We start from the raw sequence: 14,081 nt of genomic DNA on the forward strand, positions 1-14,081 counted from the left end.
TTTGAGTTGTAGAGATGACCACAGCATGGTGGGTAAGGGGCCCAGGCAGCAGAGTGATGAAGCACTTGGCCACCCACCCGGGCTCTCCCGCAGGGGGGCAGCCTGCTCCTGTCAGAACCAGTCCCTCTGAGCCAGGCTCGGCTCGGCAGCACCGGGAGCCTGGAACCTTCTAACTCGGATCAAGAGTGACACTCTCAGAAACCCTCAGGGGCAGGGTCACCGTGAGTCGGCATCCAATCGATGGCAGTGAGTTTTCTCTGGAGCTCACTTCTCTGTCCTGGGGCCTCGGAGACTGGCAGGGCCCCCTGGACTTGTAATCCCTGTGGGCTGGCCCAGCACCTAGAGTGTACAGGTGGTTCAAGCTGTCGGCGATGCTGGGGCTGGGGTTTCCTGGGAGAACAGCGACTCCATGTCTTAGACTCATTCTGCCCTCACACCAAACACCAAAAGCCCATGGCTGCCAACTCGATGCCATCTCCTCCTGACCCTGCAGGACAGGGTTGAACTGCCCACGGGGCTTCTGAGCCTGTAAACTTAGGACTGCTACGTCCTTCTCCCCAGAGCAGCTGGTTTCTGCCAGTTGCCACCTTCCCCTCTACAGCCAACCACTTAACTCCTGTGCCACCAGGACCATGTCTTAGACCAGAGTGCCTCCCAAACCTGGTGTCTTGGGGATCAGGAGAGACATGCAGTTTCCAGGAGAACCCCTCGAGCTGAGCGAACTGAACTCTCCTCCCTCACCTGGCCATGGGCTCCTGGCAGGCCTGTCCTCGCTTCTTGAGGACATCTGTCCCGGAGAGCCGTGTTCCCCGTAGTTGCTTCTGCTGATTGCCCAGCAGCAGAGCCTGTTGCCCCCATGTTAAATGTCTCAGGCTGAGAGATGCGCGCGTCTGAGATATTGCAACCTTGGGCATTTTGTTGTGGTTCAGACGAAAGTTCCAGCGCATGTCCAGCCCTTTGATGATCCACACACTGTTTGTTTCAGGGCCCTGTCCGCACCAACACACCCCACGTATATAGAAATAAATATAATAAAATACATATCATCTATGTTTGCCTGTCTGTTTTTGTTTCAGGGCCCTGTCCGCACCAACCCCCCCCCCCACCTTAGTGGCACAGCCGTTCTCCCACACCCTCCTTAGGCTCCCCATTCCCACCGACCAGCTCCCCCGCCCCTCCTGTCTGCCGAGCTGTGCTTGTGGGCACCTGGCCCTGTGGTCTCCTGGGCCGGTGGTTGAGACACACGTTCCTCCAGGGCAGGCGGCATCATCCACTCTGCTGTCCGGCTGCCATGCATCCTTTGCCCAGCTCTGCCTGTCTGAGACAGCCCCAGATTAAACGGGCCCCTGCATGTGACCCCAGCATCAGCAGACCGACCAGGGCTCCCACTGCTTTCCAGCCCATCTGTGTGGCACACCTCATTCTCCTCATCTGGGAGTGGATGCCAATCCCTGCTAACCGGAGCCCTTGGCGGGGCTGCATGGTGCCCACAGTTTGTCTCCAGCTACCATGGACACTCTGCTTCTGGGCTATGGAACAAAAGGACCTTAAATTAGGTCTTCAGTTCTCAGGTCATTGTATTAGTTTCCTGTTGCTGCCTGTGTCAATCTGGGTTGACTAGAGAAACAAATTCATAGACACTCATATGTGTATAGGAAAGAGCTTTATATACAAGAGCAGTTGAATATTGAGAAAACATTCCAGTCCAGTCCAGATCAAGTCCATAAGTCTGATATTAACCCATATGTCCCATACCAGTCTATAAAGTCCTCTTCAGACTCACAAAACACATGCAATGATGCCAAATGCAAGAAGATCACAGGCCAGTGGGTGGGAGGTCTTGCAGATCCAGTGGTGTTGTAAGCATCTCAGCACTGGAAGGGGTCTCCACGCAGCTCCTCTGGGTCCAGAGCTCTAGCCCAGCTCCATATGTCTTGTCAACAGGAATGTCTTGCAGGGAGTGAACATGTATCCTACCTCCAGTGAGCTACTTATCTTCTTAGTGCCTCCAGATGAGGTCATCAAGCTGCATCTTGATTGATAGACTAAACTCCATCCCTTCACTCTTAAGAGTCGCAAATTGATGACAGATTATGTAACTACCACACTGCCCTGGTGAATGGTCACAGAAGCCGTGGCTTAGAAAGCTCACCTACATTATCTGGCTATGGTGGTGTAGTGGTTAAAAATTGGTTGGACTGCTCACCAACTGCTCCGTGGGAGAAAGATGGGGGTTTCCACTCCCATAAAGAGTGGGGACAGTTCAACCCTGTCCTATAGGGTCACAATGAGTCAACCTTTAATTGATGACAGGGAAGGGGAACTTGTCTGTGTTTCCCGGCCAGGAGCATCCCAAATTCGCTGCCATGAAGTCAATGGCAGATGCAGGGTCATCCTACAGGACAAGATAGGATAGCCACATCCTCCTCCCTCAGAGGGGCTGGTGGGTCTGAACCGCCCCCGCTTGAGGTTAGTAGCCAAGCGATTAACCTTTGATCTCTCAGAGGTTGGTGCCAGCAGCCTGCTATCATCAAACCTTACCTGACTCTGACCCAGACACTCCCTGCCGCTCTCGTCATCCCACGGGGCCTTTTGACGACACGGGGTCACTCTTACAAACCAGGATAGCCTTCCCCCTCAAGTCCTTTAATTTAATCACATCTCCACGGTCCCTTTTGCTGTCTAAGGGGTCACATGCAGGTCCTAGGTGAGAGGGCATTGGCCTTTTTGTAAAAGGAGGCTGGTAAAGAAATTGACTCACTGCCATCGAGTCGGCGGTGATTCACAGCGACCCTGGCGGCACAGTGGCTGCACAGTAGGCTGCTCGCCCCGAGACTGGCAGTGCACAACCACCAGCTGCTCCGTGGGAGGAAGAGGGGCTTTCTGTTTCCGTAAAGCATTACAGCCTGGGGGACTCACAGGGGCAGTTCTACCCTGTCCTATAGGGCCGCTGTGATAGGGCAAAGCCATAGACCATCCATGCACCAGTAGCTTGGTTTCTAATAGGCCCCACTCATTATTTTGATTTCCTGTCCATGTAACTTCAGTAGAAGGGGCTGCTGTGAGCCGCATCGACTCCACAGGCCCTCCCAGCAAGCACGGTTCATCCCGAGTTCCCCGTCTCAGACATTCCCAGCGAAGTGAGCTGGGAGCCGATCGATCGAGTTGCGCCTTGGGTCAAACCGCTGCTCTGGCTGTTTTTCCTCCCAGTGGTTGGATGGTAAAGAGATCGAGCGCTCCGAGAGAATCCAGGCACTGCAGGACTACCTGGAGATTGAGCGACAGATCCGAGAGCAGGAAACAGCTCACCGCCTCCAGCGGGCCAAAGACAAAGAAGAGGCCCGGAGGAACCTTGAGGGAGAGCAGGGAGGCCAAGAGCAGCCGAGACGTGACCCCCGTGGCGACAGGCGCCCCTCCACAGACGCCCACACTCTCTGGTAGGTGGATCATGATGTTTATCTGCTAGGTAGCCAGCTGCCTGCTCTCCCAAGATCGCCGAGACACCATCCATTAGGTTTGTTTTGGACAAAACAATGATGCGATTTGAGGGTGAAGAATAACAGCCCCTTGTTTGCGGGGAAATTGAGAGGCTTTCTTCCTTTAAACAAAACAAAACAAGCCTTTCCAATGTAGCTGGCTGAAGGTGTTGTTGCTAGGTGCCGTCTGTCTCATCCACCTACCAGGGACCCTAAGGAGCAACCCCTGGTCCTGCATCCTCCCCACAGCGCTTCTTACCGCTGAGCCACTGTGTCAATCCATCATGTTGAGGGACTCCCTCTTGTTCACTGCCCTCTGCTTTACCAAGCACGATGCCCTGGCCCCAGGACCGGCCTCTCCTGATATATAGCATGTCCAGAGTGTGTGAGACGTGCATAGTACCTGAAGGTCCAGCCGACCTGAAGTGATCCTCAGAACAGTAGCTGTAAAAGACCTACCGGTCAGGTGAGCGAACAGGTGTGTCCTGATTTAGAAAAGGGGAAACATGTCAGCAAAGTCAAGTGCAAATCAGGGAATTGTATGTGGGACCATTCTGGACGTGTCGTAGAAAGGTTCTGTTTTGCGAATTAGACAATGAATATATTTTTAATGCGATTAACGACCCTCTAATTGGCCTTTTTGGAAGCCTACATTTTGGATGCCAGTTTCTTTGATGAAAATGGCCACTGTTGTCAGTTGCTTTGATTGTTTTCATAGTGAGCACTTTGAATAATCTTGATAAGGGGCTCACTTCGAATGGGGAGGATAATTATGAAACCGTCCATGCGCCCATAAGCAATCACTACATTCCAACAATCACTACGGAGGTAGCGATCGCCCACCGCCCAGTCAGTGGATGGCAGCGGTTTGCATGTTCCCTGTGGATTTCATTTTTTCCTTTCTTTTTTTTAGGATTTCATTGTTTCACTTCAGTTACTTTAAGCACGTGTTCACAGCAAGAACGCCCGTACTTTCTGCGTGTCACTTTGGACTCCCTGTGTAGTCACACAGCACTGTAGATCTGCTGCTCATGAAGTTCTCTTATTCTCACACTAGGTTATTTATGTCAGTATTCAGCAGGAAAAGGACAAACGGATCTGTCTTGGAAGTACAGCCAGAGTGCTCCTCAGAGCCCAGGGTGGCAAGGCTTCATCCCACACACTCCGGACATGTTGTCAAGGGAGACTGGTCCCTGAGAAGGATCCCAAGCTCGATAAAGTAGAGAGGCAGCTAAAAAGAGGAGGGCCCGCAATGTCATGGCCTGGCCCAGTGGCTGCAGCAAACGGCTCACACAGGAGAACAATTGTGAGGCCGGTCCAGGCCCGGGCCCAGGAAGTGCTTTGTTCTGTTATCCACGGGTCACTATGGGTTGGAGCCAACTCAGGCACTAACAACGATGTTCAACGCTCCCCGATGTTCAACGCTCCTTCCCTCTGTAATGCTCTCCTGGTCACCACATACTGACTCCTTCTCGACCCAAGAAGCTTCTAACTCCTTGTGGGCCATACAACCATCTGTCGTTTCTTACCCATCACAGCACCCACTCGGGCACAAGGCACATCATAAGTGCTCGATAAATGTGTTTTAATTGATGGATGCTGGTGACAAATATATATATATATATATATATAATCATTTTATCTCCCTTATGATCCGTTTAAATTAGTTCTACTGTTTAATATTTTCTGCTCTCTGTTCAGTTGAGGTTTTTATCTGTTTTAATTGGTTATGCATATTAGTTCGTATTGTAGTTTCTTTTTTTTTTCCTGCAGATGAAATCCAGGATAGGGAATTCTATAGCAACAGTAACTGGATTAATGGTTCCTGGGGTGGTGGTGGTGGTGGTAGTGGGGATTGGCAGGGGAAGTTCCAGGTAAATGGGGAGCTAATAATTTAATGAGGACAAGAATGAAGAAAATGTTCTAAGACTGATTGTGGTGAGTATTGTACAACTCTTCTTGATGTGATTGAACTATTGAATTGTAGGATATGTGACTTATATGCCGATACAACTGTTGGGGGGAGGGGAAGGGGACCGGGCTAGTCGATGAGTCCCTGTCACCTAATACCCAGGCTGAATGCTAAGCTGCACCTGCAGAACATCCACAGCTTTGGGATCTTTTCTTACACCTCGGGTAACCCCCCTCAGTATTGTCCTCACCCCCACTCTCCTCCTTCCCTCTGTCCCCATGCCACCCACCGTCCTGAGAGGAGTGGATTTCTGGGCGGTGTTCACGCTCATTCCCTGAGACTGTGGCCTGGCATGCCACTGGATGTATAGCCCGCAGGACCTCCCCAGGGCCCTGTATTTCTCAGCTGGCAGTTCTTTGGCCCTGACTGCCCAGAATGGCCCCAGCTGCAGCAGCTGCTGTAGCCCTGTCCATGGTACCAGCCAGATGTGTCCTGGTTGGCCCTCCTCTGTGGATGACCTTCATGCTGTCTTCTCATCTTCAGCCCCTCATGGTCTTGCACATGCGCCTCGTGCCCATTTCTCCAGGGTGCCCATCATAGCCCATCCACACCTTTTCACCTTCATGCACACCGTCAAACTGTCTTCTAAAGGGGTTACGTGGATTTGTACTCATTCAGCAATGGTACCTGAGGGTTCTGCATCTTGGGCAACAGTGGGGGCTGCGACTCTGACGTAGACTGGCCAGTTCAGTTGGGTGCTGCATGGAACGCTGATTGCTGTTTGACTTGCATTTCTGTTCCTAGTAGTGGGTTTGAACATTACTCACCCTCGGCCACAGAGTCAAGTCCGTTCTGACACTGAGCAATCCCTGCAGGAAAGAGTGGGTTTCTGAGACTGTACATCTTTGTGGGAGCACAAAGCCTCGTTCTTCTCTCTTGTTATGGCTTATGGTTTCAAACTGCTCACCTTGCAGTTAGCAGCTCGACAGGTAGCCTATAACATCACCAAGGCTCCTCTTGAATATTGCTGGTGAGTTTGAATCCTTATGTTTTCTGGTGCTTCAGATTTCCTCTGTTCAGTCAGTTATGCACCTGTTTCTCATTGATTGCTATCTCCTGTACATTCTGGTCTGCGTTCCAACTCCTTGGTCATGGTCCACCTTGTGAATATCTTCCCCCAGCCTGTGATTTGACTTTCATTTGAGCAAGTGGTTCTTTCATAAAAACGTCAACTGTTAATATAGTTCAAGCTTAGTTTTGTATTTTAAACATCTCATTTATGAAATTCTTCATCACCTGGGTGTCATAAGCCCATTTTCTTCTAAGCATTGAATAATTCCATATTTTCAAGTCTCCATGTCTCTGGAATCAACCTTTGTGTATGATGTGGGATAGAAAGAACAGAGGCTCACTCCCATGGAGTCGTTGCCGGCTCATCGCGCCCCACAGGACAGGGTGGAACTGCCCCTGTGAGTTTCTGAGACGGTAACTCTTTACCGGTGTAGAAAGCCTCGTCTTTCTCCTGCTACGTGTAGGATAGGCAGCTCATTATCTACACCCCTTATTAGGGTGTCATCCTTCTCCCATGGAGTCCTGGTGGCACTGTGGGCTAAGCATTGCACAGCTACCAAGAAGGTCAGCAGTTCAAACCTACCAGCTGCTCCTCTGGAGAAAGACATTCTGCGCTGTCCTATGAGGTTGCTATGACGTGGAATTCATCCCCGAGCAGTGGGAATGGAGTCCTAGTGACCCAATAGCCACTCCCACCGCTGACCCTCGACTAGTGTGTTTGTACGTCAGCCTCACCGCCTCCCAGGTAGTTTGAAGCCTTGTAGATGTGTAGTGAACCTTGACAGGGGCTGGTCTCAGTTTCAAAGTCCTCACGGCTCTTCTTGGGGCTTTATTTGCAGCCAGGATTTTAGAATCTCCTAATCAGTCCCCTAAAACCTCCTAGTGGAATTTCAATGGAAATGGCATGTAACCTACATGTCAATTTAGGGGAAATCGAAACATTTGTGGCATATGTTTTTCTTCTCCTTGCTGAATTTTTGAAGAACTCTGCTTACTTCGACTCTCTTTGGAGCCCTTCCGCGAGATGCTGCCATTTTCTCAGCAGAGGCCTCACGCCAGCTTTTACTAGATTTAGCCCAAACTATCTTGTTGAGTGGAATTTTTAAAATAGCCTCAGAATTGGTCCGAGCTGATGTATAAAGAGGCCGATGATTTGCGGGCGAGATGATGTAGTAGGAAGCCCTCTTGCTAACCATTTAAAGACCATGCAGTAGGGAGCCTGTAGAGTCCCCTGTGTTTCTATGTTGAAAAACGCTTTGTAAACCACAGCCTCAATTTTTTTTCCAACCACAATGCCCCACTTAATTTCCTGCATGGTCCGTGCTAAGACCTCCAGCATGGGGTGGACGAACAGCCTCAACAAGGGGCATTTGGGTCTTGCTTCCCACTTCAAAAGGAATGCCTTCCAAAACAGATGCCTCAGGTTTACGGACGATCCTTCCTGCGGGGTTTGGACAAGGACTAACACTCTTCTTTCTGTGCCCAGTTGATACACAGCTTTGATCACAGCAGATACTGGGGTTTTACTAACTCTTCTTGGCGCAGCTCTGGGAATGATTGTGGTTTTCTGCTGAAGTGTCAGATTACATAAAACCATCCTTGCCGGGTCAGGATAAGCCCTACCTTGGCCCTACATCCTTTTGCAACCACGTTTGATTTTAAGTAAAGATTGCTTTAGAGGTGTCTCAATGTCTTCAAGCTCCTCCATCCAGCCTCGAACTGATGCCCTTGGGTGTTCCTCCCTAGCCCCTTTTCTTTAGAAGGCGCAGGACCTGCCCCCGCACCTGACACCCAAGAGGAGGAGGGCGGGAAGAAGAAATTGGATGAGGTGGAAGACGACCTGGCGTTCTGGAACAAGCCCTCAGTGTTCACTCCCGAGTCTAGACTGGAAACTCTGAGACACATGGAGAGACAGCGGCGAAACCAGGAACGGCAGAGGTAGTTCATCTGCTCCCTGCTCGTGAGATGACTGCCCTCTGGTGGAAGGTGTTTCCCGCTCACACCTTGTTTCCCCGAGTCTATGTTAGAGCCCTTGGGCCCTCAGAGTTCTGCACTGGATTTTGTGGTCTTGCACTAACCTTCATTCGTAGCAGCCCACCCTCTTGAGGACCCTGGGGGTGGTGTCATCCTGGGTTTTGTGGGTGCACTTTCCAGGTCATGCGGAGCTAGTGATGAGAGTATGACCTGATCAGAACCCCTCATTACCACGACACTCAGAATGGGACAGCAGGTGGGCAGAGTGGGCTCCCTGGATGCTTCTCCCTTTGTTTACGAAATGAGTCATTGGGAATGAGCTTCTCTCATTCCTGTTCTCTCACTGCAGCTTCCCAGGACATTTATCGGAGCTCACACTCTCAGATGCTTCCAGCACTGTCTGATGGCTTGTTCGAAGCTCCCCTCCCGAACGCTGTTGTTCCCAGATTCACTTCCTATGGCTGGGTCCGCCATATCACCAAAAAACAAACCCGGTGTCACTGAGTCAGTGCTGACTCATAGCAACCCTACGAGTTGAGCTGCTAGCTGCAAGGTCAGCAGTTCAAAACCACTAGCATGCTCTTTGGGAGGACAGGGCTTCCTCCTCCTGTAAAGAGTTACTGTCTGGGAAACCCACAGGGGCAGTTCTACCCTGTCCTACAAGGTCACCATGAGCCCTTTTGCATCCTAGCATAAATCTGGCACAGACAATGCATCACTCGTGGGACCATTTACCTCCCACTCAGGAACGTGGTCTCTTGGGTCTGAAATACACTCAGGGCGTGGCAATGACCTGAGTGAGTCCCCGTCCCTTACCCGATGACGGGCAACTGGAGGCCAGACCTAAACGAGTAGGGGGACAGCAGGAAAGTCTAGCCGCTTCCATCAAACCTTCTCCCTTAACTGGATAGTGAGGCGCAGCAGCCAGGAAGTGGACATGACCTGAAGGACGAGTTTGGGAAACTGTCACCTGCGACCTCGGGAAGCGCAGTGGAGAGCCTGCGGAGCTCTGGGTACTTGTCTTGGCGCTGTTTATTGGCCCATAGTTGGAATGGGTCCGATGACAGGGAGTTTGCAGTGCTGGATGTCACTTCTCTCCAACCGCTTCCTCCTTCGGGTTTCCATCCCTGTTTTACCGACAGTAATGAGAAAATTGGAGAAGCCAGCACATTTCAGAGTGCTTTTTAAGCTCAAGAGCCCTTTTGAAATGGAAATCCTGGGTGTATGCATTATACTTTTTAACGTACATACCACATACACACATGTGCTCAAAAAACTCTGATGGCAAAGCGGGTTATCCATCAGGCTGCTAACGGCAAAGTCAGCGGTTTGAAACCATTAGCCACTCGAGGGAAGAAAGATGAGACTTTCTACTCCCATAAAGATTTAGAGTTTCGGGAAACTCTGGCCTTTGGGTCACTGTGAGTCGGAATCCATTTGACGGCACTGAATTTGAGTTTACCCACCTGTGCAAAGGCAGGTCAACATGTCCTGCTGCAAAACCACAGGGACCATTACTAAATAGAGATATCACATGCGAAGCTGTCGGGCCTTGGTATATCCTCCCGATAGGTCTACACACTTCTGAGGGCAGAGTTTCCATCTCGAGAACCCTTCCCCTAGTAAGTCAAACCTTGGACTCAGACCATGTCAGAATGGCAGTTTGGGCATCCCAGGGACTCAACTCATGTTCCTCAGAAACCTTCTCTGAGTTCTGGGAACCCAAAGAAGTCTGACGGGCGAGATCAGGGCTGTGGGGTCAGGAGGGGAAGGTTTCCCGATAAGATTGCCCCAGGACAGCCGGTGGTGCCCATAGGCATGAGGAGGCACATTGTTGTGATGGGAAAACCATTCCTGAGGCCCTGCCCTGGTCTTCTCACCAGTTTTCATTTGTCTGAAAATATCTTCCGAATTAGCTCCCATGGTGACCCATGTTCTCTGAGAAACTCTATCGAGATGGCCCCTGAGCAACGCCATGAACTTTTGAGCTGACCTCTCTGCCTTGAACTTGAGGCCAAGTAGATCCTCTGGGAAACCACTGTTTTGCTTGCAGTCTTTCATTTGAAGGCACCCTAGGGAGACGAAGACTGATGAATGATTGAAAGAACTTGGATACAGCCCTGCCCTGCTCACAGAGACGTGTGTAAACACGTTGTGTGTGTGGAATAACCCTGTAAGAACCGGGGCCCAGGTAACAACGCTTTGTGACTCAACTTCATACATACGCCAAAAATAAAAACCCACACTGTTTTTTTTGGCCGATTAGTTCATTTCAACTCATGACAACCCTATGTGTGGAACAGAAGCACCGTCCAGAGGGTCTGCAGGGCTTGGGCCGTGGGTCACCAGGCCTTTCTTATGCAGTGCCTCTGGGAGGGCCCAGACTACCAGACTTGCTGTTAGCAGTGGTGTGCTTCACCTTCCCAACCCCACCCCCGCCCCACCTCAGGGACCCATCTACACACACACACACACACACACACACACACACACACACACACACACGATATACATAGACATATGCACATAGATGCAGTGTATGACATTGGGGGATAATTTTCCCCCTCCTCTTTGGAAGCCTAAACAAGTAAGGCTGAATGGGATGGAGGTCTGAATCTTCCTGTCCAGTGAGTCATCCCCTCCAGGAGCTCCTGGGTTGGCGGCGGCGTGATTGCAGCCTGCGTTCCCTGGCTGGGGAGAACCGGACAGGAGCAGCCTTGTCCACATGAGGAGCAGAGAGGCAGCTACGTCTCGCTTAGCATCCTGAAGCCAGGTTGGCTTTGATGAGTGGGAGGCCATCGTACAGAGACCACAGATAGCTTTCACCGCTGCCTTGCTGGCCTCGGGCTCATGAGCCCACTGAGCAGTGACAGGCGTGGCTGGGGACAGAGGCTGGTGGGCTCTTCCACAAATATTTTGATGGAGAATTGACTGTGATCTGAGTAAAACCACACACACAGAGTAGACTCACTTTCATGAGCAATCCACTCGAACCATTAGGTACATTTTCTGGGTCACACCTTTGTTTGACAGACGGCCAGAAAGAAAGCCACTGTGGGTCACCCAGTTGGTTTTGACGCCTGGTGACACTACAGGCCAGAAGGGAGCTGCCCCCCTTTGGGCCACAGAGACTGCAGAGCGTTAGGGGAGCAGAGAGCCTCTTGTATTCTATGCTCTGGGCACTCAGAAACTGATAGTCAGCCAGTCTTGGTTTTATGACTCATCCCAGAACTCAGTGCTTGGCTGGCACACATCAGCAACTTCCGCCCAAGCAGGAAACCCCAACGAAGCTGCCTTAAACACTGCTTCACAAAAATACTAATCATTTCTATTCTCTCTTTCTCCGCCCCCCCCCCATGCACCCCCAACCTTAAGTGAAAAGGAGAAGGAAGCAAAGCCACCCAGGACATTGATCACTCAAGACGGGAGAGCCCTGAACGTCAACGAGCCCAAGTACGTGAGTCACGTGGGGTTCATGTTGGCCATGGTGGGTGACGGCTTCCGGGACAGGCTTGCCCCAGCAGAGAAGGCGCCGACTGCTCCCCACCACGCGGATGGGCCCGCCAGCCCCGTCGCTTTGTGTCTGCCCATTTATGGTCCAGGCATCTCCGCAAGGCTGTCTCCAAGCGCTGCACCTTGTCCTCCACGTTCCTGGTGTCCGGCGCGTGACTACCACTGCAGGCTGGTTTTCGGGCCCTTCTGGGAAACCAGTGCTGGATTGACACACGTCTTCAGCTCTCTGGTCCTCTTCTTCCCTCCTTCTCACATCACAAAACCCCAGTCCTGTTGGAAGCCAACACTCAGCCACCCCGCCGGTCTGGCTGATAGCGGTGACCACACATCTCAGAGGGACTTCCAGCCCCCTCCCTGTCTTGTGCCATGTAATCCCCCTCTCCCTCCTGCCTGCATGCCCGGGTCTGCTTGTTTTGCTGAGAAGCAGCAGTCTCAGAAGAGGGCGCCTCCTCCCATGCCAGGCTACCCATGTGCCTTGCGGGCGACCCCTCATTGCTTCTGGTCAAGGACTTGGCTTCTACAAGACCCCTTCTCCCTTCTACATCCTCCCACCAGCACGCAAACACATCTTAATGTTCGTCTTTCTTATTCCCTCACTAACTCTGGAGCAGGTTACATGTTGGGCTGGGAACTGAAAGATCACAGTTGGCAACCACCAGCGGGTGCCTGGGGAGAAAGATGAGACTTTCTAGTCCCATAAAGAGTGACAGTCTTGGCAACCCACGGGGCGGTTCAACCTTCCCTGTCCCAGAGCGTCGTTATGAGTCACTGACACCAGGGCAGGGAGAGAGAAAAGGTGAGGGAGAGGCAAGCCCCCTCGCGCTCAAGCAAGAGAAAGCCCAGGCAAGCGGGAGCAGGTGCCTTCTAGCAGTTTCCCTGAGGCATTTCCGGGTGTTGGGTTTGCCAACTCAGAAATGGAAACGAAAACTTCAGCCAGCAGATGGCTCCAGCTCCGTTGAGATGGCTCCCATGCTCGCAGCTGGTTGTGCAATGTCCCTGAAGACCGTCCTGTTTCGAGGGGGCTGCGGCGACAACTCACGCATGCCTATGTGGAAGGCTTCCCCTGGGATTGTAGCCCCCAACAGCCCAAACACGCCGGCCACTGGGGGTTACCACAGAATTACCATCAGCTCTCCTCCTGGCGCTGCGATGTGTTGGGGTTATCGCTACAGCATTGCTAAGGGACTTAATTCCACCCCCACCCCCACCCCCAATGTGTTGTGTCCTAGACTTGACTTCTCTTTGAAAGACGATGAGAAGCGTAACCAGATCACCTTGGACCTGGCCGTCTACAGGTAAAGCTGTTTGCTGTGCCTGGGTTCCATGCCACTGTCTGTTGCTGTCCTCAGCAGCAAGCTCTTGAGTCAGAGACGTTTTGAGATGGAGTTTGGCGTCCCCTGAAGCCCTGGTGGCATAGTGGGTTTTGGATCGGGCAGCTAATCGCAAGGCCAGCAGTTCCAAACCTCCAGCGGCTCCCCGTAGAAAGATGAAGCCTTTTACTCCTGTAAAAAGTGACCGTCTCAGAAACCCACGGGGGCAGTTCTACCCTGTCCTGTAGGGTTAGTAGGAGTCAGGACCGGCTCTATGGCAATACGTTTTTTGAGATCTCCCTTCGGGGAGGGCCAGGGAGCATGGCGGTTCACTGGGAGAATTCTCACATTCTTGGGTGGGGGAGGGTGTGCACAAAACCCAAACTCACTGCCATGAAGTCGCTTCATCACAGAGTATGTCTATCCCGTGGTTTTCCAAGGCTGTAAACCTTTTTGGAAGCAAAAAGCCCCATCTTTGTCCTGGGAAGTGGCTGGTGGGTTTGAACGGCAGACTTTACTGTTGGAAGCCCAATTTGTAACTCACCAAGCCCCTAGGGATCCTAGCAAATGGGGCACCCAGGGTCAATTCCCAGTCAATGCACCCAAGCACAGCCCAGTCAGTAGAGGCCTGTGTCTTGCTACCATGCCAAGCAGGTTTCAGCAGAGCTTCCAGGCTCAGACTAGCAAGAAAGGCCTGGCAACTTCACTCTCCAAATCAGCCAGTGAGCACCCTGTGGACCACAATGGTCCCTTCTGTGACCGGCCGTGCAGGGCCTGGAGCGTTTTGCATGTTCCCCTGTGCAGAGGATCACCAGGAGGCAGGGC

At 51.8% G+C, this 14,081-nt stretch overlaps 1 protein-coding gene across 1 annotated transcript in view; it reads left to right on the forward strand.

The window, feature by feature from the left end:
- The window catches only part of DNAAF11 (dynein axonemal assembly factor 11), a 66,467-nt gene that overhangs the window by 20,518 nt on the left and 31,868 nt on the right, over positions 1-14,081 (forward strand). Inside the window, exons 5-8 of the mRNA XM_004697644.2 lie at positions 3,211-3,437; positions 8,206-8,397; positions 11,809-11,886; positions 13,176-13,241. Coding sequence (XP_004697701.1) covers positions 3,211-3,437; positions 8,206-8,397; positions 11,809-11,886; positions 13,176-13,241 — 563 coding nt within the window. The remainder of the gene's footprint in view (positions 1-3,210; positions 3,438-8,205; positions 8,398-11,808; positions 11,887-13,175; positions 13,242-14,081) is intronic.

The sequence above is a fragment of the Echinops telfairi genome, unplaced genomic scaffold (assembly GCF_000313985.2).
Source record: "Echinops telfairi isolate 266 unplaced genomic scaffold, ASM31398v2 ScPeMD7_1;HRSCAF=3_0, whole genome shotgun sequence".
In the NCBI taxonomy this organism is placed as follows: domain Eukaryota; kingdom Metazoa; phylum Chordata; class Mammalia; order Afrosoricida; family Tenrecidae; genus Echinops; species Echinops telfairi.